This window comes from Pantherophis guttatus, chromosome 8 (genome assembly GCF_059756535.1).
Source record: "Pantherophis guttatus breed Tessera chromosome 8, ASM5975653v1, whole genome shotgun sequence".
NCBI lineage: Eukaryota > Metazoa > Chordata > Lepidosauria > Squamata > Colubridae > Pantherophis > Pantherophis guttatus.
The window spans coordinates 79,538,625-79,564,394 of NC_142070.1; the positions used below are offsets into that span (position 1 = coordinate 79,538,625).

The 25,770-nt window shown below is 43.6% G+C and overlaps 1 protein-coding gene across 16 annotated transcripts in view; it reads right to left on the reverse strand.

Moving 5' to 3' along the window:
* The window catches only part of APBB2 (amyloid beta precursor protein binding family B member 2), a 123,172-nt gene that overhangs the window by 10,938 nt on the left and 86,464 nt on the right, over positions 1–25,770 (reverse strand). For 8 of the 16 annotated variants that reach the window (XM_087875453.1, XM_087875456.1, XM_087875451.1 and 5 more), the window contains 4 exons: positions 24,880–25,007; positions 3,181–3,295; positions 1,659–1,746; positions 13–96 (listed from right to left, as the gene is read on the reverse strand). In XM_087875453.1, coding sequence (XP_087731579.1) covers positions 13–96; positions 1,659–1,746; positions 3,181–3,295; positions 24,880–25,007 — 415 coding nt within the window. Of the gene's footprint in view, positions 1–12; positions 97–1,658; positions 1,747–3,180; positions 3,296–10,235; positions 10,463–19,397; positions 19,938–24,879; positions 25,008–25,770 lie in introns of those variants that run through there. The other 8 variants (XM_087875458.1, XM_087875454.1, XM_087875459.1 and 5 more) reach the window with 3 other exon arrangements.

The window sequence follows — 25,770 nt, forward strand, 5'->3', positions numbered from 1 at the left end:
ACGCTTACATACCCACTGGCTTAGTTACAGGTAGCATGCCCAGGTACTGTACTTGAAATTTCTGGACCAATTCAGTCTTTGGTGTTGGAAAATCTACTGCAGGGAAACAAAACATCAATTTCACCGTATCCAATTCTCATCAGGCCGCCTCTCTTTATTTTAATGCCAGAGTGATATATCAGATGAACCGATAACATTATCGATTCCAATAGACCTTCTGTTCTAAGTCCTGTGAAAAAAAGGATCCTTATCTGGGGAATTAAGGAACTGAGGGCTATAAATCTTCATTTCGTAAAATAAATCCTCGTGACGGTTCGGAGGCAGAGTCAAAGAAGAAGCTTACCTAAGCATAACACAACAGCCACAAATTTCTGACTAGCACAAGGGTTGCAAAGGGTGAATGGTTAAGTCAGAATACAGCTGTGACTACCAGGTGCAAAAAAACCAGGTTCACTAGTCAAGGTCCAATTAAACTGATTTATTGCTAAAAGCCTACGCACAGGAATCTTCTAAACTAATGATCAGCACCTGGTTAGAGTTAGATAAGGGCCAACTGAATTTAAGGGAGGCCGCAGTTAGTTTGCTTGTGACTATGTAGGGATTCTAGGCTGATTCCTCTTTTCACTCCTCCCCCCGGGTTCTGCCAATCCTTCTCCTACAGTAAAAAATCATTTTTATGATGCTGTAATCCCTCAATTTGGGGCGAACTGGTAGAGCCGAGAATTTACTGGCCGGATACCCTTCCTGACGCCTACGTGGAGTTCACAGCAGATTTTTTTTTTCTTTGAACCCTAGGAGAGAAACAGCAGTCGCTACCTAGGATTGAACTCTCGACCTTCTAAGTGGGAGGCAAGTGCTTTGACCACTAGGCCACCCCACCATTACATTCCTTCTCCTATGGCTGTCTTTGAAAAAGCTAAATATCCGAAAGCCATGACTGTTGTAACACCAGGCATATGCTTGGGATGGAAAGTGCTCCTCCATTGCCAATATCTAACTTTACTTTCCAGACAATGGTCCAGTCTTTGACTCAATTAAAGACCGATACAGGGAGACCTCGATTTACAACAGTCCATTTAGTGACCATTCAAAGTTACAACGGCACCAAAAATGTGACTCGTGACCATTTTTCATAGTTACAACCTTGGCAGCATCCTCGTGATCAGGTGATCAAAATTCAGACGCTTGGCAACGGGTTCAGATATATGACCTCTGCTGTGTCCCGGGGTCACATGATCCCCTTTTGTGACCTCCCGACAAGCCACGTCAACGGGGCAGCCAGATTCACTTAACAGCCGTATTCCTAACTTATCAACTGGGGTGACTCGCTTAACCACTGCGCCAAGGAAAGCGGTACAATGGGGCAAAGCTCAACAAGTGTCTCACTTAACGACGGGAATTCGGGGCTCAATTTTGGTCATAAATCGAGGACTACCCTGTTTCCCCCAAAATAAGATAATAAGATCAATTGGGCTTTTGAGCGCATGGCAATAAGGCCAAGCGCTTATTTCAGGATTCAAAAAAATATAAAACACTGTCTTATTTTCGGGGAAACATGGTAGCTGTCTGTCTATTTGGTGCGACTGCTCTATCGTGGCTCTAAAAAGGCAGAGATCCTGCCTCACGACAATAAACCTAGGCGTCGTCACAGGTTTTACCTTGCAAAGGAACCTCGAGAGCGACGTTTGACCGTTCCTGCAATGGGTTGCAAGCAACAGCTTTAGCATTCTTCCGTTCAGCCATAATCTGCAGAAAATGAGGAGAATGCCATTTATTTTCCTCTTCGGGCGAGAATTTTATTCGTTAACACCACCCTTGTTTTGGAGGATCAGTATTTTAGACCCCGGAGAACGGAATTTCGTTGAGGCCTTCTTCTCGTACGAAAAATCCAGTCGAGGTAGGAACACGTGTACCGCTGCTGAGGAGAAAATCTCACTTGTGTTTCATGCAGGTCGAGTAATTAATGGCTCAGGATATTAATCTGTTTGTAGGAAGGGGATTCATTAAGCTAAAGCCAGGCGTGGGTTTTATGAAGCTTATCTCAGTGGGATACATACGTGAGCAAAAGCTTCAGGGCGTTGGGGGAAACATCAGGACCCAACTGATTGGAAAATGTTATATTTTTCTTTGATCCAAGGAGATCTTTTTCAGCCTCTGAGGCCGTGATAGCGAACCACTGCGAGGTGGCACGCACAGCCCTCTCTGTGGGCACACACGCCGTTGCCAGCTGCTCTTCGGGTTTCCAGCCGGTCTTCGCGGGTGCTGGAGCGCCGAAAAATGGCCTGAAAACGGCCAAAAAACAGGCATGCATGCGCCAGCCAGCTGGTCTTCACAGGTGCCAGAGCGCCGGAAAATGGCCCAGAAAACAGCCTGAAAACAGCCCAAAAAACAGTCTGAAAACGGCCAAAAAATAGGCATGAGTGCACCAGCCAGCTGGTCTTTGCAGGGACCAGAAAACAGCCCCAAAATGGCCTGAAAAACATTCTGAAAATGGCAGGCATGCGCACGCCAGCCAGCTGGTCTTCACAGGCACCAGAAAACAGCTCGAAAAACGCCCAGAAAAACGGTCTGAAAACAGCCAAAAAACAGGCATGCACGCACCAGCCAACTCGTCTTCGCAGGCACCAGAAAATAGCCGAAAAAATGGCCGAAAAAACGGCCTGAAAATGGCCAAAAAAACAGGCATGTGCGCACCAGCCAGCTGGTCTTTGGGTTTCCGGTGCTCCAGCGCATGTGCATGCACGCACGTTTTGGTTTGGGCACTTGTTGCTGAAAAGGTTTGCCATCACTGCTCTGAGGCATGCATTTAGCCAATGTGGGAGGGGCCATTCACCGTCCACCTGTGGCTTTACTCCTGAGTTGGCCCTTGTTCCTTAGCTGTTCCCTTCTCCTGGCAGCTCTGCGCATGCGCACAATGGGAACAGGCTCCAGCTGTTCTTCTCCCCCACTTATTTCTGACTCCGAAGGTAGCTGAGAACTGTCGGACGGCCCTGGCCCTCTCTCTGCTCCGACGCAGAGTCCTCATCAGAGCCTTCCCCAGACTCCAGGACTGACCCATGTTTCTCCCCAACCTCCTCACTGTCCGAGTCTGCCGCCAGCTCCGCTGGTCGCTGGTGGCCACAACAGCTGGGAAAAACGGTAGATGTTCAAAGCCCACCGATTAAAGCAAAGGAGACTTGCCTTCGAACAGATTTCGTGGAGGCTCGTGGCGATGGCTTTCGCTGGGGTGTCACATCGGAACACGTGGCATTTCAAAATCCGGGTCTCTCTGTCTCTGGCGACATAGGCGAAATCCCTGGACAAGAAAGAAAAAAAAGAAAGAAAACACTGATTAAAACATACGGCACTCGGAGACAGTGAGACAAATGCCAACTGAAGAAAAGGAAGAGGATGGAAGAGAAGAATATCAGGGTTCCAAGTAATTCCACCAACGAAAGAAAACTCTGAGGCTTTGATTTCCTCAAAGTTCCATTTTATTAGAGATGTCATATTGGCACATCTGGGAAAACCCAAAATCTGAAAGTTTCCAGGTTTTCCCCACCCAAGTGAAAGTTCAAGTCCCTGCCCATCACCCACATATCCATCACATGGTCCAATCATCCACCGTCTAAATTGGAAATACCTCCCAGTCATCCAAGTACCAGGGCAAGGTGTCCTTGACTCTCTGAGAAAGGAATGTTGTTTTGACTACATATCACCCATACTCTATGCAATCCCCCCTCCCATTTTCCCACAGAAGAAAATGTGGCAGACCTGAAGGCCCAAATGTAAAAGATGGCTATCAGGTCTGACAAAGAATTCCGTTCCACGGCTGAAGGCGAAGATCTGAAGAATGTCTTCCAACCTTTTTTTTCTTGATTAGGGAATTTTTATTTGGCCCTTTGCAGACGAGGGTTGCTAACCCAGATTCATTTATTTAGCGTACGGCATGAAATCTATGGATAGTAGCAGCAAAGATGTATGAAATTGATTCCCCTAAGGGGGGAATGTATGGTTCATTTGATAAGATGTAAAAAATTCAAGGAGTTATTATATCAACTCAACTTATGACCACAATTGAGCCCAAAATCTTGCCTGCTAAGTAAGACATTTGTTAAGTGAGTCTTAGCCACACAGTACGACCTTCCTTGCCACAGTTGTTATCGCTGCGGCTGTTAAGTTAGTAGCACCATTGTGATCGTTGTTGAATCTGGTTTTCCCCATTTGACTTTGTTTGTAGAGAAGGTCACAAAAGAGGACCACATGAGCCCGGGACACTGCAACTGTTGTAATTATGAGTCAGTTGCCAAGGGTCTGATTTTGATGCTGCAACGGGGATGCTGCAACGGTCATGTGAAAAATGATCATAAGTCACTTTTTTCATTGCTGTTGTAGCTTTGAAGGGGCACTAAATGAACAGTTGTAAATCAAGGACTATATATATGTGTGTGTGGATGGATAGATAGATAGATAGATAGATAGATAGATAGATAGATAGATAGATAGATAGATAGATAGATAGATAGATGATAAATAGTAAGATAGAGATGGATGGATGATAGGCAGGTAGGTAGGTAGACAGATTAGATAGATAGATGATAGATAGATGATAGAGATGATAAATAGTAAGATAGATAGAGATGGATGGATGATAGGGAGGTAGACAGACAGACAGATTAGATAGATAGATAGATAGATAGATAGATAGATAGATAGATAGATAGATAGATAGATAGATATGATAAATTGTAAGATTGAGATAGATAGATATGATAGAAAGATAGAGATAGATATGATAAATAGTAAGATAGATAGATGGAGATAGATACTGTAGATAGATAGATAGATAGATAGATAGATAGATAGATAGATAGATAGATGATAGATATGATAAATAGATAGATAGATGATAGACAGAGATGATAAATAGTAAGATAGATAGAGATGGATGGATGATAGGGAGGTAGACAGACAGACAGACAGATTAGATAGATAGATAGATAGATAGATATGATAAATAGTAAGATAGATAGAGATAGATATGATAAATAGTAAGAAAGATAGATGGAGATAGATACTGTAGATAGATAGATAGATAGATAGATAGATAGATAGATAGATGATAGATATGATAAATAGATATGATAAATAGATAGATGATAGAGATGATAAATAGTAAGATAGATAGAGATGGGTGGATGATAGGGAGGTAGGTAGACAGACAGATAGGCAGATTAGATAGATAGATAGATAGATAGATAGATAGATAGATAGATAGATAGATAGAGATGATAAATAGTAAGATAGATAGGTAGAGATAGATAGATAGATAGATACTGTAGATAGATAGATAGATAGATAGATAGATAGATAGATAGATAGATAGATAGATAGATAGGTAGATAGATATGGATGGACAATAGGCAGATAGGTAGGTAGATAGATTATACATAGTAAGATAGAGAGAGGGAGGGATGGATGGATGGATAATTAGGTAGGGGGATAGATAGATAGATGATAGATAGATCGATATAGATATAGATATACGCATACACACATACTATATACATATACATGCATGTATATACATATACATACATACATATATAAAATACATTCGTCCACAAAATAAATGTTCAATATATTAATATCTAGGCTGCTTATCTAATTCATCCAGACTTCTGCAGCTTTCATGCCTTCCAGCTGATGGGAGGCTAACATTCCATTTTTTCCACCCAAGGGGTAAAATCCTATTGAAATATTTCCGGCGGTCCTAAGGACGGAGAACCGGCATCCTGGCTAGACATTTCTTTACACAACTGACCCACAAACAACTCTCCCAATATCACGGACGCCACTCGGGATAAAACGCTGCACAATTCCAACAAAATCCCTCCCGCATTAGCTTCCTTCCTTCAATTATCTGCTGGACTTGCCCACAGTTATCTTCAATCATCTTCTTGAGATGCTTCCTTCACAAAGTCTCAATTCATTCCCCACATTTGTCGCACTATCCTGATAAAGTTGCTTTTTGCAGGTCGGGAAAACTATCCTCCTCCTCCTCCTCCTCCTCTTCTTCTTTTAACGACCGCCATAATCCCTTGCAGGGTGGAGTCAGGGCAACTGAATGGAGCTAAGAGCCTTAATAGCACAGTGGTTTAAGGCACCCTGTTATTAAGCTGGTTATTAAGACCAGCTGCCTGCAATTACTGCAGGTTCGAATCTCGCCAAGGCTCAAGGTTGACTCAGCCTTCCATCCTTTCTAAGGTAGGTGAAATGAGGACCCAGTTGTGGGGGCAATAAGCTGACTTTGTATAAATATACAAAAGGATGAAGGCTATTGCTGAGCACATTGTAAGCCGCCCTGAGTCTCCGGAGAAGGGCGGCATATAAATCAAATTAAAAAAAAAAAAAAAAAAAGTGTTTACTGGCCAGATGCCTTTCCTGTCGCCAATGCGGAGGTTTTTTTTTTTCAGCAGATATATTCTCAGTCGGGAAAACTATATTAGAAGATAACTGCCTTTGCTTTTTTTTTTTAAGCCACATAAAGTGTAAATGTCTAGGGAGGATGTAGGAGAACCAGAAGCTGTCTACTACAAAGCGATCCATCAGCATTAGCCGTCAAACCTTTCCGGCGAGGTCGAGACATTAAAAGGACTTCAATTATTAATTAAATCAAAACATATAGTCAAAACTAGGTCGTCTGACTAAGACAAAGGGTTTTTTCCCCAGTGCTATCAAGTCCCGTTCAATCCCAAACAATTCTTCCCCACATGCCTCATTTATCGTGTTTCCCCGAAAATAAGACCAGGTCTTATATTAATTTTTGCTCCATAAAACACATTAGGGCTTATTTTCTGGTTAGGTCTTATTTGGGGGGAAATACAGTACTAAATGCATCTATCTGGCTGACAATCTTAACTGGGGTCTAACCTCCCAATTTTGCTGCAACATCTAATCAGAGTGGTATTCAGCCGGTTCGTCAGGCGAACCGGTAGCGGAAATTGTGGGTGGGCCTGCTGTCCTATTTAGGTACGTTTTTGAGTCCGAGCGCACGCGCGGAAGGCATACGAGCAAGTAAAGCATGTGCGAACCAGTGGTAAGAATATTGGAAACTCACTGCTGAATCAGATCTTCCGTTTGCAATTAACGATTAAAAACTACAACAGTGAACTATAGTTATTTATAATACTTGTGGCTCGGAATTTTCTACTTAAAAGCACAGTAATAACGCTTCTTCAATTTCTCCAGGAAGTTCATGAAATATGAACGGAGAGGAAAACCATTTCCTCATCCCTGAGAAAGGTTCTCGCCAAGAATTAGTAAGGAGGCCGCTTGGCCGATGTGGCTCTGAATTCCCTGGTGCTTTTGGAAGCCCTGAAGTCCATTAAGGATGCAGTCTTCTGACGGACAGCTAAATAATTCCTCTTGACGTCCTTCAGCAGCTTGCACATAGATACGACGGCTTCGGAAAGCAGACGTCGGACACTTCAGCTGACAGATGGACTGCTAAGAGGAAGGGATCCATAAAGGCCACCCTGGAGGACATAGAGTGGTGGGTTCTGCCAGTTGTAACTACCGGTTCGCCCAGCACCAAAAATGTGAGCACACGATATAGGACGGGATAGTGCTGCGGTAGGTTGGAACTACCGATTCGCCCGAACCGGCAGTAGCCCACCTCTGAGGACATATATAAGGTCTCCCAGTTGCTGTGACTCAACTTCCATATAATGTAAAGGGACACAATGGGAGAACTTGCCACAGCCAATTCGCCGCGGCCAACACACCACGGCCAACTTTGCCTCGGCCAACTCGCCACAACTAACTCATCACAGCCAACTCGCCGCGGGACAACTCGCCGTGGGGACAATTGAACAATTCTATTTAAGGATTTAAAATAAATAACACATTATTTTAATTTTTGCCATTCATATTTCATTCTGTCCTTCCTCTTGCATCCTTTCTTTAATAATTCGATTCGATTAACTATTTGTCCCATAGCGAGTTGGCCATGGTTAGTTGGCTATGGTGAGTTGCCCATGGTGAGTTGGCCGTGGCAAGTTGTCCATGATGAGCTGGCCATGGCAAGTTGGCCATGGTTAGTTGGCCATGTTGAGTTGGCCATGTTGAGTTGGCTGTGGCAAATTGACCATGGAAAGTTGATCATGGCGAGTTGGCCATGGCAAATTGGCCATGGTGAGTTGGCTATGGCAAGTTGGCCATGGCGAGTTGAACATGGTAAGTTGGCCATGATGAGTTGGCCATGGAAAGTTGACCATGGCGAGTTGGCCATGACAAATTGGCCATGGTGAGTTGACCATGGTAAGTTGGCTATGGCGATTTGACCATGGTAAGTTGGCCATGGTGAGTTGGCCATGGTGAACTGGCCATGGTGAGTTGGCCGTGACAAATTGCCATGGAACCTGAAAGGATGTGAGAAGTTGTACCTCAACAGCAGTTAGAAGATCAAAACTCCAACCCCCACCCCCACCCACCCAACCTTACCAAAATATCCAAAACAGATTTTGTTAAAATATTTTCAATTGAAACGGACAATGTGACATTCAAAAACGGTTTGCAGAGTCTACACAATTCTATTTCCTACTTCCAGACGGCATTGTTACGTCTTTCGTAAAGGGAAGACATGAGATGTTGGTGGGATCTAAACTCATGCGCAGGTTTCTACTCTCGGCAAAGTTTGTAAGCAATCACAAGGTCCCAATTTCTTCCCAAGGAAACTAAGAAACTGAGAATTGGTGTGTAGAAGAGCATCTCATTCTTCTCCTGGGGCACCTTCTTCTCCAACTCTCAGTTGTGAAATCTCTTCTAGAAGATTCCAGAGTCTTCTGAACCAGGTCAGAAGAGGTGCTGAGTGGAAGGAGGACCCTATTCTGCCCACATTCTATCAATCTACAGAGGCAAGTATATTCTTTCTTTCTTTTTCTTTCTTTCTTTCTTTTTCTTTGTCTTTCTCTGTCTTTCCTTCCTTTCTCTCTCTCCCCCTTTCTCTTTCCTTCCTTCCTTTCTCTCTCCCCCTTTCTTTCCTTCCTTCCTCTTTCTTTCTCTCTCTCCCTTTCTTTCTTTCCTTCCTTCCTCTCTCCCTTTCTTTCCTTCTTTCATTTCTTTCCTTTCTCTCTTTCTTGCCTTCCTTCCTCCCCTCTTTCTTTCTTTCCTTCCTTTCTCTCTCTCTCTCCCTTCCTTCCTTTCTCTTTCTTTTTCTTTCTTTTCTTTCTCTCGCTCTCCCTTTCTTTCCTTCATCTCTCTCCCTTTCTTTTTCTTTCTTTCTTTCCTTCCTCTCTCTCCCTCTTTCTTTTTCTTTCTTTTTTCCTTTCTCTCTCTGTCTTTCCTTCTTTTCTCTCTCTCCCCCTTTCTTTCTTTCTTTCTTTCCTTCCTTTCTCTCTCTTTCTTTTTCTTTCTTTCTTTCCTTTCTCTCCCTCTCTCCCTTTCCTTTCTCTCCCCTTTCTTTCTTTCCTTCCTTTCTCTCTCTTTCTTTCCTTCCTTTTTCTCTCCCTCTTTCTTTCTTTCTTTCTTCTCTTCCTTTCTTCTTTCTTTCTTTCCTTCCTTTCTCTCTCTCCCTCTCTCCCTCTTTCCTTCCTTTCTCTCTCTCTCTCCCTTCCTCTTTTTCTTTCTTTCTTTCCTTCCTTTTCTCTCTCCTTTCTTTCTTTCTTTCTTTCCTTTCTCTCTCTTTCTTCTCTTCCTTTCTTCTCTTTCTTTCTTTCCTTCCTTTCTCTCTCTCCCTCTCTCCCTCTTTCCTTCCTTTCTCTCTCTCTCTCTCTCTCTCCCCCTTCCTTCCTTCCTTCCTTCCTTCCTTCCTTCCTTCCTTCCTTCCTTCCTTCCTTCCTTCCTTCCCCTGGTCATCTTTCTCACTCATGGACTAGACATGTATTTCCTAAATCTACAGTGTACGACTAGACTGAAAATTAAGAAACAAAACATGGTTTAAATTTCTGCTTGGCTGGAATTTAAGAACAGGGGCCGAGTAGATCATTCAGAAATGAACAGATGGAACAAAAATAACCTCTCTTTTTTCTCTCTCCTTCCTCCCCTCCCGAGACAAATGGGTTCCCTCTAGTTTTCTTTCTGTCTTAGGTGGGGAACATTTCAAGAGAACTACAGACCGCAGCCTGATCAGCAACAGGGACCCAAAGCCATAATCCAATACTTCAACCACAACTTGCAAAGCAACACAATGACAAATGGAAAGCAGGCAGGGAGTGAAATAGACGAGAGGGGGGGAAAAAAACCATCATTTTTACCTTTCTCTGAATCCGGAAAAGCATGGAAAAAACAAGAGCAGAGAAAGTTAGGAAAAGCACAAGAGACGGAGAAACCCAGCTCCTTCCCACCTTCCCTGTCCCGTTGTCCTTGACTAAGCCGGACAACAATTTTTACTTTCTGCACTTCTGTTCTAAGTTGGAGGTTGTCCACGTTTAGAGGTATTTTTGGAAGTTGTCATGAGGCCTGCGAGGCTCAACTGAATGGCAGGCAACACAAAATACGGGCTTAAAATATCACACACAAATAGGAAATCCAGACGACAGATGCGTTCCTTTCTCGCTGCATTTTCCAAGGCAAGATCACATTGAAAGCGACGACGTCAAAAAAAAAAAAAAAGAGAAATGAATAAGTAATGCATTGGTGCTACACAATGCAGGATTTTCCGCTCCCCCTTTCTTTTAAGGCGAACCCCCTGGAATCTGTACCGATTCTGAAAGAAAATTTGCTATTTTTCTTCTTTCGTTATCCTTTTTGTGCGCGGGATTGAAAAGGATCCTTTGGGCTGAATAATCATAATTTTAAAATTAATGATCTCAGGTTATGCCAGGAAAACATTCGTGTTATTAATTATTATTGCACGGAAAAAAAAGATGCATAAATTAAGGCTGGATATTATGAACGTTTTTATAATAAAGACAACTGCTGTAGTTTGTGCCTTTTCCCCCCCCTCTCCTAAATTTTTAAACTTGTCATGATCTCTTGAAATCAAAGTCAGTGTTATATCTGACACAGACTTTCCAAAATACTGTACATTTGTAACACTTTAATAATAATAATAATAATAATAATAATAATAATAATAATAATAATAATAATAATAATAATAATAATAATGAAAATAGTCTTGTTACACCAGTATAAAATGTTACAAATGTACAGTATTTTGGAAAGTCTGTAACACTTTATACTGGTGTAACAAGACTATTTACTTTATTATTATTATTATTATTATTATTATTATTATTATTATTATTATTATTATTATTATTATTATTATTGTTTTTATTTATAACACAACACAATATAACAAACACAAAACACAAAACACACATATATATTCTCTTTTTACAACTTTTCGTAATGGTCATCTTCTAATATTTACATTTTCCCCCAATTCCCTTTATATTATTCATTTTCTTTCCTGTCCCTTTCTCTTATTTACGCTATAATTAACAATCATAATATTAATTTTGCACACTTCATACATTGTCCTATACACATTTTACATTTATAACTTCTCCCCTTTCCTTATGGTTCACTATTTCTGGTCTCCAGCCAGTGGTACCATTTGTTCCATATTACGTAATATTCCGTATCTTCCTTTTCTTTAAGTTCTTTTGTTAATTTGCCCATTTCGGCACACTTTAAGTATTTTTTTTTTATCAATTCTTCCTCTGTTGGTATGTTTTTCCCTTTCCAATTTTATGCGTATGAGATTCGTGCGGCTGTTATAATATGTAAAATCAAATATTTTATTTCTTTAATATATTTTCTAGTGAATATTCCTAATAAAAATGTCTCTGGTTTTCCATCAATAGGTTGATCTGTTATTTTTTCCAGCCATTTCTTAATTTTAGCCCAAAACATTTTTGCGGCTGGACAAATCCACCAAAGATGATAGTATGTTCCACAGTTTTATTGCATTTCCAACATAATGGTGAGCTGTTCGGGAACATCTTCACAAGTCAACAAGACTGTTTTCAAACATCACTACATATTTATAACGCTACCATGGATATAAGAAATGACTTTTTATTCTTGTAATCAAATTAGTTAATGCATTTTCTGAAGAAAACTGATGTGGGTTTTAATAACAACAACAACAATAATTTCAGTAGAATTATATCATCAAACCATCTAATAAATCGTCATCATCATCTTCTTTTAATGATCCCATAATCCCTCGCGGGGTGAAGTCTGGGCAACTGAATAGAGCTAGCGGAGTGTTTACTGGCCGGACGCTTTTCCTGTCACCAGTGCGGAGTTTTGTTCGGCAGATATATTCTCATTGTGACCAGAGAGAGAAATATCTGCCTCTACCTAGGATCGAACTCACAGCTTCCTGAGAGCTCCACCTCTCTAGGCCACCACACCACTCAAATCATCTAATAAGTAATGACGCAGAATTTCCTATCTATGTAATTAATAGATTAATGTTTGATATAAACTTCCATGAAGTTTTAAACGAAGGATTATGATTATGAGATTTATCGTGGCACCAAAGGTAATAAATTTAAGGTAATAAATCTAAACAACATTACAAATTCTTGGTATGGAGTAGAAGAGGTCTTCTCATTTTACAACACAATCCCTTCCGGCTCTTTACAGTACATTCTGCAAATAAATTGATTTCACTCATAGCTGGAAAGAAATGATACTCCCAATCATTACAAAGGTAGAGTAACTCCTTGAATTTCGGGTGACTGCATTCATACTGTTAACCACCCTATAAATTTAAGCTGCGCAACTCAACGCTTCGATCTGAAGACTACAAATTGATAGTAGATTTATTGACCGATCGGTCGTGATCTAATGATTGAAAACCTTTAAAATGCCCAAAAGATCGAGAATAGCAGTTGAACTAATTCCAATCAGACAAATATTCTGATAATAGACCAGTGGTGAAATCCAATTTTTTTTTTTTACTATTGGTTTTGTGGGAGTGGCTTGGTGGGCGTGGCAGGGGAAGGATATTGTAAAATCTCCATTCCCACCCCACTCCAGGGGAAGGATACTGCAAAATATGCATTCCCACCCCACTCTGGGATCAGCCAGAGGTGGTATTTGCCGGTTCTCCGAACTGCTCAAAATTCCCGCTACCGGTTCTCCAGAACCTGTCAGAACCTGCTGGATTTCACCCCTGTAATAGACCCCATAACACTTGGCCAGAGGGTGTAAGGCCGTGATGGCAAACCTATGGCACGCGTGCCCAAAGTGGCACATGGAGCCATGTCGCCTGGCACGCACGGCATTGCCCATTCCTTTTCTAGGTTTGCCATCATGCGCGCCAGAAACCCGGAAGAGTAGCTGGCTGAAACCGGAAGCTCAGTAGCTGAAACCGGAAGTTCATTTTCGGGTGTGCACATGCGCCCCAGACAACTCCTCTTCTGGATTGTGGTTCAGGTGCGCGCAGAAGCGTGCTCCCTTTTCGGCACTGAGTGCCGAATATAACTCGTATAAGGCAACGCCACACCAAAGTTGAAATCTCGATCTAATAACTCTAACTTCAGAGTATTAAAAACGGAATTCTGATGGATCCGCCCAAAACATTTCCTCTTTCTTATTTTGTTTGGGTTTAAGTTTCATTTGGACTAATAATGGAAAGGCTTACGTCAATAATTCACTGGCTTGTGGATGTTATGCTGTAACCCACACAGATCTTTCAAGTCCATATTCATGGCTGTAAAAGCTAAATAATTATTCTGCTTCTGCTTGGCCAGCATCATATCACATCAGAAGAAGGAAGGAAGGAAGGAAGGAAGGAAGGAAGGAAGGGAGGGAGGGAGGAAGGAAGGAAGGAGAATGGAGAAGGAAGAAAGAAAGAAAAGGAAGGAAGGGAGGGAGAATGGAAAAGAAGGAAGGAAGGAAGGAAGGAAGGAAGGAAGGAAGATTACTACAGCCTCCATTCGATACTTAATAGCACATCTGTCTTATCTTACAATGCAACAGAGGTCTAACCATTATTCTGCTTCTGCGTGGCCAGCCATATCACCTCAATGGAAGGAAGGAAAGAAGGAAGGAAGGAAGGAAGGAAGGAGAATGGAAAAGAAGGAAGGAAGCAAGGAGAATGGAGAAGGAAGGAAGAAAGAAAAGGAAGGAAGAAAGGAAGCGAGGGAGGGAGGGAGGGGAATGGAGGGAAAAGAAGGAAGGAAGGAGAATGGAAAAGAAGAAAGGAAGAAAGGAGGATGGAGGAGAAGGAAGAAAGAAAGAAAAGGAAGGAAGCGAGGGAGGGAGGGGAATGGAGGGAAAAGAAGGAAGGAAGGAGAATGGAAAAGAAGGAAGGAAGGAAAGAAGGAAAGAAGGAAGGGGAATAGAAAAAAAGGAAGAAAGGAGAATGGAGGAGAAGGAAGAAAGGAAGAAAGGGAAGGAAGGAAGCGAGGGAGGGAGGGGAATGGAGGGAAAAGAAGGAAGGAAGGAAGGAAGGAAGGAAGGAGAATGGAAAAGAAGGAAGGAAGAAAGGAGAATGGAGGAGAAGGAAGAAAGGAAGAAAGGGAAGGAAGGAAGGAAGCGAGGGAGGGAGGGGAATGGAGGGAAAAGAAGGAAAGAAGGAAGGAAGGAAGGAAGGAAGGAAGGAAGGAAGGAAGGAAGGAAAAGAAGGAAGGAAGAAAGAAAAATGGAGGAGAAGGAAGAAAGAAAGAAAAGGAAGGAAGGAAGCGAGGGAGGGAGGGGAATGGAGGGAAAAGAAGGAAGAAAGAAAGAAAAGGAAGGAAGGAAGGAAGGAAGGAAGGAGAATGGAAAAGAAGGAAGGAAGGAAGGAAGGAAGGAGAATTTATGCTAAATATAAAGGATATATAGAGAATTTAATTTCCATCCACCCACCTTTTTATGACCTTTCTTGACCCAGTTGTTAAGTGAATCATTGCAGTTCTTAAATTAGCAATAGGGTTGTTAAGTGAATCTGGTTCCCCCATTGACTTTGCTTGTCAGAAGATCGCAAAAGGAGATTACGTGGCTCCGAGACATTGCAACTGGCATAAGTACATGCCAGTTGCCAAGCCTTCAAATTTTGATCACGTCACCGTGAGGATGCTGCAACGGTGGTTATGTCTGAAAAATGGTCATAACTCACTTTTTTTCCAGCGCCGTTTTAACTTGGAACGGTTACTAAATAATCTGCTGTAAATTGAGGACTATCTGTATTGTATTATTGCACATTCTTTGAGTAAGTTTCTTTATGCAGCTGAATGTACCACGTAAGGCTGGGTGTGTGTTTTTTTTAAAAAAAAAATCTACTTCAAGGCGAACGCTGAATTCTAAAGCAGCTTTTTATAGCTTTCAATTTTGTCTCGACTGTATGAATGGCTATAAAAATCTTGATTGCACCTTAAGAAATATGACATCCAAATATTTTATGAAAAGCATGCAAATGAATAGATCCCCATTTGATCAGCAATGCTGCCGGAGTCACTGATGTGCTCGGGCTTGATAAATTGACATTTGCAGCCTGAAACTTAATGTAGAATGTATAACTCCATAGCATCAGTGTGTGTTAATATAATGCAACTGGCAGTTGGAACAGAGGTGGGGGGAGAGTAGAATGTCCCAGCCCGCAGCATCCATCGGTATTCATCTGGCTAGCATCCTGTCAGTGAGTTGAGGGGTGTTTGGAAACTCAGACAGTATTTGCTGTGTGAGCAAGAAAGAGACAGGAAGGAGGCTGGGCGTGGCTTAGCTCAACTGTTCTGTAGTAAAGCTGCTTGCTGCTGTGAAAGTAAAACTGAAAGTGAAACTCTTCTCCTCTGCTTGTGTTTTGCACTTGGAACAGATTTCTTTTCAGGTGGGGAGGGGGAGTAGAACTCCTTAGCATCAGAGCGTGTTATAATAATATAGAAAATACTAATGCTCTGATGGTCATTTTGAAAAATCCTTTCTTAGTGAGCACCTAGAAGCCAAGAGGAACATACGTGGCAAATTTCAAGTTTGTAGGCTTTACGGTTCTGGAGATTTCGTGATTAATGTGTGAGTGGTTTTCGCTTTTATATAGAAAGAGATATTCAGTTAAATTAATGCCCCAATTTGCTCTGCCAAATCCTTAGCAGTCCCTCCCAATTCAATTGTTCCTGCTATTAAACCTGGTTTCACCCAGTCTATATGTGTACTTTGGGTTTTTCTTCCCTAAGTGTAAGACTTTACTTTTCTCTACATTGAATTTCGTTTTGTTAGTTAGGGAGCTTCAGTCCGACTGATCTCCGGTTCCCCAGATCCTCCTCCAAGAACCAACATTTGAAGATAAGAATGTCGTTATCAGATATGTGCTAGGCTTTGGATTTGTGGAATAAAAGGTATTTTGGACCATGGAGAGCTCAAGTCAACAACTCTTAAAGCAGGGGTCTCCAACCTTGGTAACTTTAAGCCTGGTGGACTTCAACTCCCAGAATTCCCCAGCCAGCTGGCTGGGGAATTCTGGGAGTTGAAGTCCACCAGGCTTAAAGTTGCCAAGGTTGGAGACCCCTGCTTTCAAGTGTAACTGTGCATTTTCCTGGGATTGTAGGATTGACTTTTGCACCCGCAAAACAAGGTGGGAAGAAGCATGCTTTGATTTGAAGGATTCCTGACAGGTGTGTTTTGTGCTTATCCACCTGTGTTCCAAATCATATTTTCCACTTCCAATCTGAACTGACGGGCACAATTATTATAACTTTCTCTGCCCCCCCCAATTTAAGCAGAATTGAACAGAATTAAAGGCAACCTGAAAAGGGTACCACAACGACAGTTTTTAAAGATCTCATTAGACTCCTACATTTTCTAATCATCCATTCGTGTCACCAATCAGTAGCTCCCCTTCTTATATTCAGCCCGGCTGCGACATTAAACCGTTACAGATCTCGTGCATCTTTTCAAAAATCACACGCACGATTTTCAAAAGTGATGTATATACAGTATTCAAAATATACTGCTCAAAAAAATAAAGGGAACACAAGCAGAAGACATCCGAGATCTGAATGAATGAAATAGCCTTATTAAATACTTTGTTCTTTACATACAGTAGTTTATACACTGCTCGAACAACTAAAGGGAACAAAAAACTACTGTATGTAATGAACAAAGTATTTAATAAGGCTATTTCATTCATTCAGATCTCAGATGTCTTCTGCTTGTGTTCCCTTTATTTTTTTGAGCAGTGTATATAGGAAGGAAGGAAGGAAGGAAGGAAGGAAAAGAAAGGAGGGAGGGAGGAAAGAAGGGAAGAGTATGGATGGAAAAGAAGGAACGAAGGAATGAAGGAAGGAGGAGGAAAGAAGGAAGGAAAATGAGAGAAAGAAAGAAAGAAAGAAAGAAAGAAAGAAAGAAAGAAAGAGGGAGGGAGGGAGAGGGAGGAAGGAGGGAAGGAAGGAAGGGCATGGAAAGGAAAGGAAAGAAGGAAGGAAGGAAAAAAGGAAAGAAAGAGAGAAAGGAGGGAGGGCGGGGGATGAATGGAAAAGAAGGAAGGAGGAGGGAGGGAGGGTGGAAGGAAGGAAGGAAGGAAAAAGAAGGAAGGAAGGGAGGGAGGGAGGAAGGAAGGAGAGAAAGAAAGAAAGAAAGAAAGGAGGGAGGGAGGAAGATGGATGGATGGAAAAGAAGGAAGGAAGGAAGGAGAAAGGAGGGAAGAAGGAAGGAAAAAGGAAGGAAGGGAGGGAGGGAGGAAGGAAGGAGAGAAAGAAAGAAAGAAAGAAAGAAAGAAAGAAAGAAAGAAAGAAAGAAAGGAGGGAGGAAGATGGATGGATGGAAAAGAAGGAAGGAAGGAAGAAAGAAAGAAAGAAAGAAAGAAAGACAGAAAGAAAGAGCTTTCTGTTGCCAGAATAAATTATTTACAATACGTGTGCCTCTCAAAACACATTTCAGAAATTAATAATTTAAAAAGCCCCGTTTCCTCATTGTCGCTGAATTATGTTAATGGCGAAGTAACCGCTCTAAAGGCATAATTAAAGTCATGGCTTTGTGCAATTTTCCACGGATCGGGTTACATTAACAGCAAAAATAAGTCCGCCGTCTTTATCCTTCATCCTTGGAAAACCAATGCAGTTAAGGCCAGACAATTGTTAAAAGCGGAAATTTCTCCACACGTGGGCCGAGGGGCGAGAAAAAGAAAAGAAAAGAAAAGAAAGATTGATAGGACTCTGCTCGTCCACACAACCTCTCTTCAAACACCTTCATGAGGTTTCTTAAAAACATATATATATATATATATCATTTAACACACCGCTAAGACACTTCTCTGTTTTCTATTCTTCAGCAGATGAGAGCAAGGATAAAAGCCGAGATTGATCACCGATTCTAACAGCATTTCTCTCACGTAGTGTGTGTATTTCGGGGGGTTTTTTGGTTCAAAGGAAGGAGGCTTTTCTTCATCTTGGGGTGCGTTTGTGGGTCTCCAACTTGCAAAACTCTGTTATTAACAAATTCATTAGAGCAATAATGCAAGAGGGTGTCATCCATCGAGCAAAGGCTACAGAAAATATCCCGTGTTCCCTTCCACGCTTCTCCAATGAAACAGCAAATGCTCCAGAATCCGAAAATAAGAACCTAGCATCTCGTATAATCTCAAGAAGACCAGGTTGGCGCCTCCAGATACGTCCATATTTCAATATCCGGTTCATACTGGCCAACATTTCAACATTTTCCTCCCCAATCCGACCCCCTGAACTCTTAAGAACAAATTGTCCAGCAAGGGGAGGAAGGGGGGGGGCGATGAAGGCGCCGAGGTGCCCATTTAAGCAGGTCGGTGGCCGAACCCCGTCACAGCCCCCCCTCCCAGGACCCAACAAGTCTCCCACCAAATAATCCACCCATAAAAAGCTGTCAGAGGTAAATGTTAGAAGTTGAAAGATTATTATCATGTATAAAAGGTAAAAGGTTCCCCTTGCACCTACGTGCTAGTCGTTCCCGACTCTAGGGGGCGGTGCTCATCTCTGTTTCAAAGCCAGAAAAGCCAGCGCTGTCCGAAGACGTCTCCGTGGTCATGTGGCCGGCATGACTCAACGCCAAAGGCGCACGGAACACTGTTCCTTTCCCACCAAAGGTGGGCCCTATTTTTCTACTTGCATTTTTTTACGGGCTTTCGAACTGCTAGGTTGGCAGAAGCTGGGACAAGTCACGGGAGCTCACCCCGTTACGCGGCGCTAGGGATTCGAACCGCCGAACTGCCGACCTTTCGATCGACAAGCTCAGCATCTCAGCCACTGAGCCACCGCGTCCCGTTAATTATCATGTATACCTAAATATTATTATCATTGCTATTCGTATTCTGTTTGACGTAATTTGACCTGGACAATTACACCGTTCACCAAACACTCGTGTAGGTTAAAGGAAAAAATATAAATACAATTATTTTTTTAAAAAAGAAAAAGCTACCAGAAAGATCTTGAGGGATCCAAGACCCTCCAGTTTCCTGCCGGTTTTTGCCAAGGGGAGAAGTCTACTCACGGAGGAAGTCTACTCACAGCGCAATTCTCCTTCGACCATCACCGTGGATCCAGCTAAGCCTGTCCAGCAGCTGTTAGGTGCCATGGCTTCAAAAAAAAAACACCCCAAAACAAAACGAGAGGCATCCTTGGCTTTTGATCACACTTTGGAGAAGAAACATAGGATCCTTCAGCCGGCAAAGATTGGCTTTCCTCAGACTCGGGGGGAAGGAAAGCAGGACAAAGGGGCAGCTCTTTGCTTATTCAGCACCGGATCTCCATAAATCCATCCACCGCCGCTCGCAGTTAAGTTTCTGACCTTACTCATTTAAGGGCAAGAAATAACGACAGTCTTCTCAAGCCGGCAGGTCGAAGCAGGCAGCTCGTTGGGGAGGGTCTTCCAGGCTCCCTCCACTCACCCCCCCTTCAGACCTTTGCATAGAGATCAGCACAAAGCGTATATCTCCCCCTCCTTTCATTCCTCAACCAAGTCCCCACCCCTCTTTTGGAGAGCCTCCCCCCCCCCCAGCATCCCTAGGGAGTGGGGCTTGACAGCTCATTCATTCTGCATCAAGTTGGACCGATCAACTCTTCCGCCAGATGTTCTAATTCCCCGCTTTGCTCAGTGACGGGGGGTGGGTGGGGGGGTGGGGGGGGATGCAATCCAGAAAGATGCCGCTGGGTTTTTTTTTCTGAGCAACTCACCCGGCTTCCTCCCTGTTTTAAAAATCGCTTTTTAAAAAAAAAAAAAAAATAACGATCGAAATCTCACACGCTTCTCTGTCTAGGAAAAGATCTCGGCCACTCCTCCCGCTTCGCCCTGCCCTCTACACATCTCTTATTATTCAATTATTAAAAGGTTCCTTTCTCCCGTTTGATCGCCGGCTCAAATTAACTATTAAGTGCCCGGGATCAAAGTAAAAAAAAAAAAACCTCTGCAAAAGAAATACATGTGGTTTAATTGGCATGCATTCGTTGTGCAATCGTTTCTTTTGTCCAGGAAAGACTTAAGTTATTGTTTGAGGTTACTATTAAATAAAAGATCTTTTAGGTATGTATTTATTATTTCATTGTTACATTTATTTGCTGCTCATCTCACTGTGGTGGTACTCCGGCCGGAAATAAATTGAACAAATCTTCTCTCTATATAAAAATGGCTGTGTGCGCGCATGTGTGTATGTGTGTATGTTCCAGCATAACTCTGGAACGCCTCGAGCAATTTCAACCAAACTTGGTACACAGATGACTTACTCTCTGGAAAAAAATACTGTGGGGGTAAGACACCCCTAACACCCCTAGGGGTGTGTGTGTGTGTGTATGTGTGTGTGTGTGTTCGTTCCAGCATAACCCTGGAACGCCTGGGCTGCTGAAATGAAAAGGAATGAATTATATCTACAGTGTCAAATCACAGTACTTTTGACAGTGATAGTGTGCATATTGGATTCAAGTTCTGTTAAGATACAGCCTGTTGTGCCTTAACATGGCTTCTACTGTACAGCACAGTGGAGTTGCCATGGTAACGGCTTCACAGCACTCCACAAAAGGGCTCCCTCTGGTAAGGGGGATTGGGATAAATAAATACCCGGGCAACGCTGGGTTATCACCTAGTAATAAAATACTGGCTGGGGAATTCTGGGAGTTGTAGTCTGCCTATCTTAAAGTTGTCAAGCTTGAGAAATAGTCCTTTATTATCCAAGATCAGAAGGTAACACCTTTATTTTGGATTAATCCATTTTATTATAAGGCTCAAGCTTTGGGGATCCAGAGCTCTCAGCTACTAAATTGACACAGGATTTTATGGGAAGAAAGAGGGAAATATAGAGCAGTTATGTAGATGCAGATTACATACAAAACAGATTTACAAGGGTTCATTGTTAAACTGCTTGCAAGGTAGTCCTCCACTTACGATCACAGTGGTGCCCAAAATTTACATTGCTAAAGCGAGACATTCGTTAAGTGAGTTTTGCCCCATTTTACGGCTTTCCTTCCTTTCCACATTTGTTAAGTGAATCTCTACAGTTGTTAAATTAGTCACATGGCTGTTAAGTGGGTTTCCCCACTGACTTTGCTGGTCAGGTGGTCGCAAAAGGGGGAATCCGGGATGCTGTGACCGTCATAAATATGAGTCGGTTGCCGAGTGTCCAAATGTCAATCACGTGATCCTGGGGACGCTGCAATGGTTGTAAGTCGTAAGAAAAATGGTCATAAGCAGTGGTGAGATCCAATTTTTTTTTACTACCGGTTCTGTGGGCATGGCTTGGTGGGTGTGGCAGGGGAAGGATACTGCAAAATCTCCATTCCCACCCTGCTCCAGGGGGGGAGGATATTGCAAAATCTCCCTTCCCATCCTGCTCCAGGGGAAGGATACTGCAAAAATCTCCCTTCCCACCCCACTCCAGGGGAAGGATACTGCAAAATCTCCCTTCCCACCCCGCTCCAGGGAAAGGATACTGCAAAATCTCCATTCCCATCCCACTTCAGGGGAAGGATATTGCATAATCTCCATTCCCATCCTGCTCCAGGGGAAGGATACCGCAAAATATCCATTCCCACCCCACTCCAGGGGAAGGCTACTGCAAAATCTCCATTCCCATCCCACTTTAGGGGAAGGATATTGCAAAATCTCCATTCCCATCCTGCTCCAGGGAAGGATACTGCAAAAATCTCCCTTCCCACCCCAGTATCCAGGGGAAGGATACTGCAAAATCTCCCTTCCCACCCCACTCCAGGGGAAGGATATTGCAAAATCTGCATTCCCACCCCACTCTGGGGCCAGCCAAAGGTGGTATTTGCCGGTTCTCCAAACTGCTCAAAATTTCCGCTACCGGTTCTCCAGAACCTGTCAGAACCTGCTGGATTTCACCCCTGGTTTCGAGAATGAAAAATGCTTCAAGGTCCCACAATGTTGTATGTTTGGGTTTAGGAGTGTGTGTGTGTGTGTGTGTGTGTGTCTGTGTGTGTGTCAAAAGGATTATAACTTGAGGAAAAAACGGATCCTTCAGCTTGGCTGTGTAATGTAGCTAAATGGGAACATTTGCAAGGAATACCATTTGCCTACGAGCCCAAGAATAAAAAATGGAGGCCTTTGAACTCTGGTGCTGGAGAAGACTCCTGCGAGTCCCTCGGACTGCAAGGCGATCAAACCGGTCAGTCCTAGAGGAGATCAACCCTGACCGCTCTTTAGAAGGCCAGATCCTGAAGAGGAAACTCAAATCCTTTGGCCACCTGATGAGAAGGAAGGACTCCCTGGAGAAGAGCCTAATGCTGGGAACGATGGAGGGCAAAAGAAGAAGGGGACGGCAGAGAACGAGGTGGCTGGATGGAGTCACTGAAGCAGTCGGCGGGAGCTTAAATGGACTCCAGAGGATGGTAGAGGACAGGAAGGCCTGGAGGAACGTGGTCCATACTTCGCAACTAAGAACAACAACTATCTAGAATAAAATGCCCATATTTTGCCCATAGTTGACCAGAAGAGGACTGAATGATCGACAACGCAAGAGGAAGATTTAAGAACCGTTGTTGCTCTGATATTTTGGAAAAGGACATCTTAAGGCCCATGTTGGAGGTAGAATTTTGCTTCAATCAAATCCTTTCTGAGCTGCCTTTTCATGACAAGATAAAAGAGCTAAAGGAATCTTGCTCGCTCCGTTAAACGTTAACACCGAAGCATCAAAAGACACCTGAAGCTTAAACAGCTTAAAATCCCAGCGCCTTTTCAAAAAAAAAAAAATCAAGACTTTGCCAACATGCTTTAAAATGCAGGATCAAATATTTTCTCACTGACACCAAAAAAAAAACAACCCTCAAATAAATCCGAAGAGCAACCAGGATGATGAGGGGACCGGAGGCTAAAACATACGAAGAACGGTTGCAGGAACTGGGCATGGTTAGCCTAGTGAAGAGAAGGACCAGGGGAGACAGGATAGCATCTTCCAATATTTGAGGGGCTGCCACAGAGAGGAGGAAGGGGGTCAAGCTATTTTCCAAAGCACCCGAAGGCCAGACAAGGAATAATGGATGGAAACTGGACGATTTGCACGTAGTTAACTTTAAAAAACAGAATCTTGAAAATGCCAGAGGAGGAGAACAATGGGGAACGTTAAAAATTCAGTGTGGTCACTGAATCACAAGGCTGTGAATGACACTGTTGTGATAACAAAGGCTTCCTTTGATCCCCGGGGACGGTCTCCGGCACTTACGAGACCCAACGAAGCTGGACAGAACCACAAGACAGAGCAGTGGAACATGGGATGGGGAGTGGAAAATCAGCAATGCAGAAAAGGATTGCCAGCAGACCTCACCTTGTCAAATATTATTAATTTACTGGAAGGCTAGAATATTGGAGTGGCTCGGATACCAAACAAGGAAAATATCCCACAACGAACGAGAAAGGAAGGAGAGAGGAGGAGAGGGTAAGAAGAGGAGAGGGAGAGAGAGAGGAATGGAAGAAAGGGGAAAGGAGAGGAAGGAGGGACAGGAGAAGGAGAGAAGGTGAGAAAGGGAGAAAAGTGGGGGAAAGGAAGGGGAACTTGGTGCTGAAAAGGTTCACCAACACTGCCCTAGTGCTTAGTTTTACATTACAGGTAATCCTCAGTTTGCAACCATTTGTTTAGTGACCGTTCCACGGATAAACGTGGTTTGTGACAGTTTTTCACACCTGGGACAGCTGCGGTGCCCCTTCCTCCCCACCCTATGGTTACGAGATCAAAATTCGTTATATGCTGCTTCACAGTGCTTTACCGACCTATTGCTAGTCCTTCCTTCCTTCCTTCCTTCCTTCCTTCCTTCCTTCCTTCCTTCCTTCGTAAAACGAGGACCCAGATTATTGGGGGCAAGAGGCTGACTCTGTAAACCGCTTAGAGAGGGCTGTAAAAGCACTATGAAGCGGTATATAAGTCTAAATGCTATTGCTCTTCCTTCCTTCCTTCCTTCCTGCCTGCCTGCCTGCCTTCCTTCCTTCCTTCCTTGATAGCACAGTACTTAGAATGCAGTATTGCAGGCTAACTCTGCCAACTGGCAGCAGTTCGATCCTGACCGGCTCAAGGTTGACTCAGTCTTCCATCCTTCCAAGGTCGGTAAAGCACTGTGAAGCAGCATATAACTCTAAGTTCTATTGCTAGTCCTTCCTTCCTTCCTTCCTTCCTTCCTTCCTTCCTTCCTTCCTTCCTTCCTTCCTTCCTTCCTTCCTCAGTAAAACGAGGACCCAGATTATTGGGGGCAAGAGGCTGACTCTGTAAACCGCTTAGAGAGGGCTGTAAGTCTATTGTTACTAAAATGAAATCAGGTCTCAATCTCTTCACCATGGTTGTGCCAGAAAAGGAGACGAGAGAAGACAGGAGACGTTGGTGAGATACCTCCGTGTCATGATAAACCTACCGACGTACTTAAAATGCCATTTAGTCAACAACGAGAAGAAGAAGAACACAAAGATACATCCAAGAGGTTATCGGCGGCTACGTCTATCGGAAATACGCGCAAATGTCCATCTCGTAAAGAAAGACAAAAGGTATTGCGAACTTACCGGCCATTATCTCGACCGACTCCCCAAACTCGGATGCTAACGATGGGCTGAGAATGAAGAATGCTACGATCCATGGGGTCAACCAAATTGAGCATATCGTTCTCCAGGATGAGATACATGTCTTTTCCCTAAGTAAAAAAAAAGAGAGACAGAGGGAGGGAGAGGGAGGGGGGAGAGAGGGAGAGAGAGAGGGAGGGAGGGAAAGAGGAGGGACAGAGGGAGACAGGGAGGGAGGGAGACAGGGAGGGAGAGGGAGAGAGAGGGAGAGGGAGAGAGGGAAGGGGAGGGAGGGAGTGGGAGAGGGAGGGAGAGAGAGGGATGGAAGGGGAGGAAGAGGTAGAGAAAGGGGGAGGGAGGGGGAGGGAGAGAGAGAAGGGAAGAGATGGAGAGAGAGGGAGAGGGAGGGGCAGGGAGAGGGAGAGAGGGTGGAAGAGAGGGAGGGAGAGAGATGGAGAGGGAGAGAGAGGAAGGGGAGGAAGAGAGAGGGGGAGGGAGAGGGAGAGAGGGAGAGAGAGGGAGAGGGAGAGAGGGAAGGGGAGGGAGAGAGTGGGAGAGGGAGGGAGAGAGAGGGATGGAAGGGGAGGAAGAGGTAGAGAAAGGGGGAGGGAGGGAGAGGGGGAGAGAGAGGGGAAGAGATGGAAAGAGAGGGAGAGGGAGGGGCAGGGAGAGGGAGAGAGGGTGGAAGAGAGGGAGGGAGAGAGATGGAGAGGGAGAGAGAGGAAGGGGAGGAAGAGAGAGGGGGAGGGAGGGAGAGAGAGAGGGAGAGAGATGGAGAGAGAGAGGGAGGGGCAGGGAGAGGGAGAGAGGGTGGAAGAGAGGGAGAGAGAGAGGGAGGGAGGGGAGGGAGAGAGAGGGAGGGAGAGAGATGGAGAGGGAGAGAGAGAGAGAGAG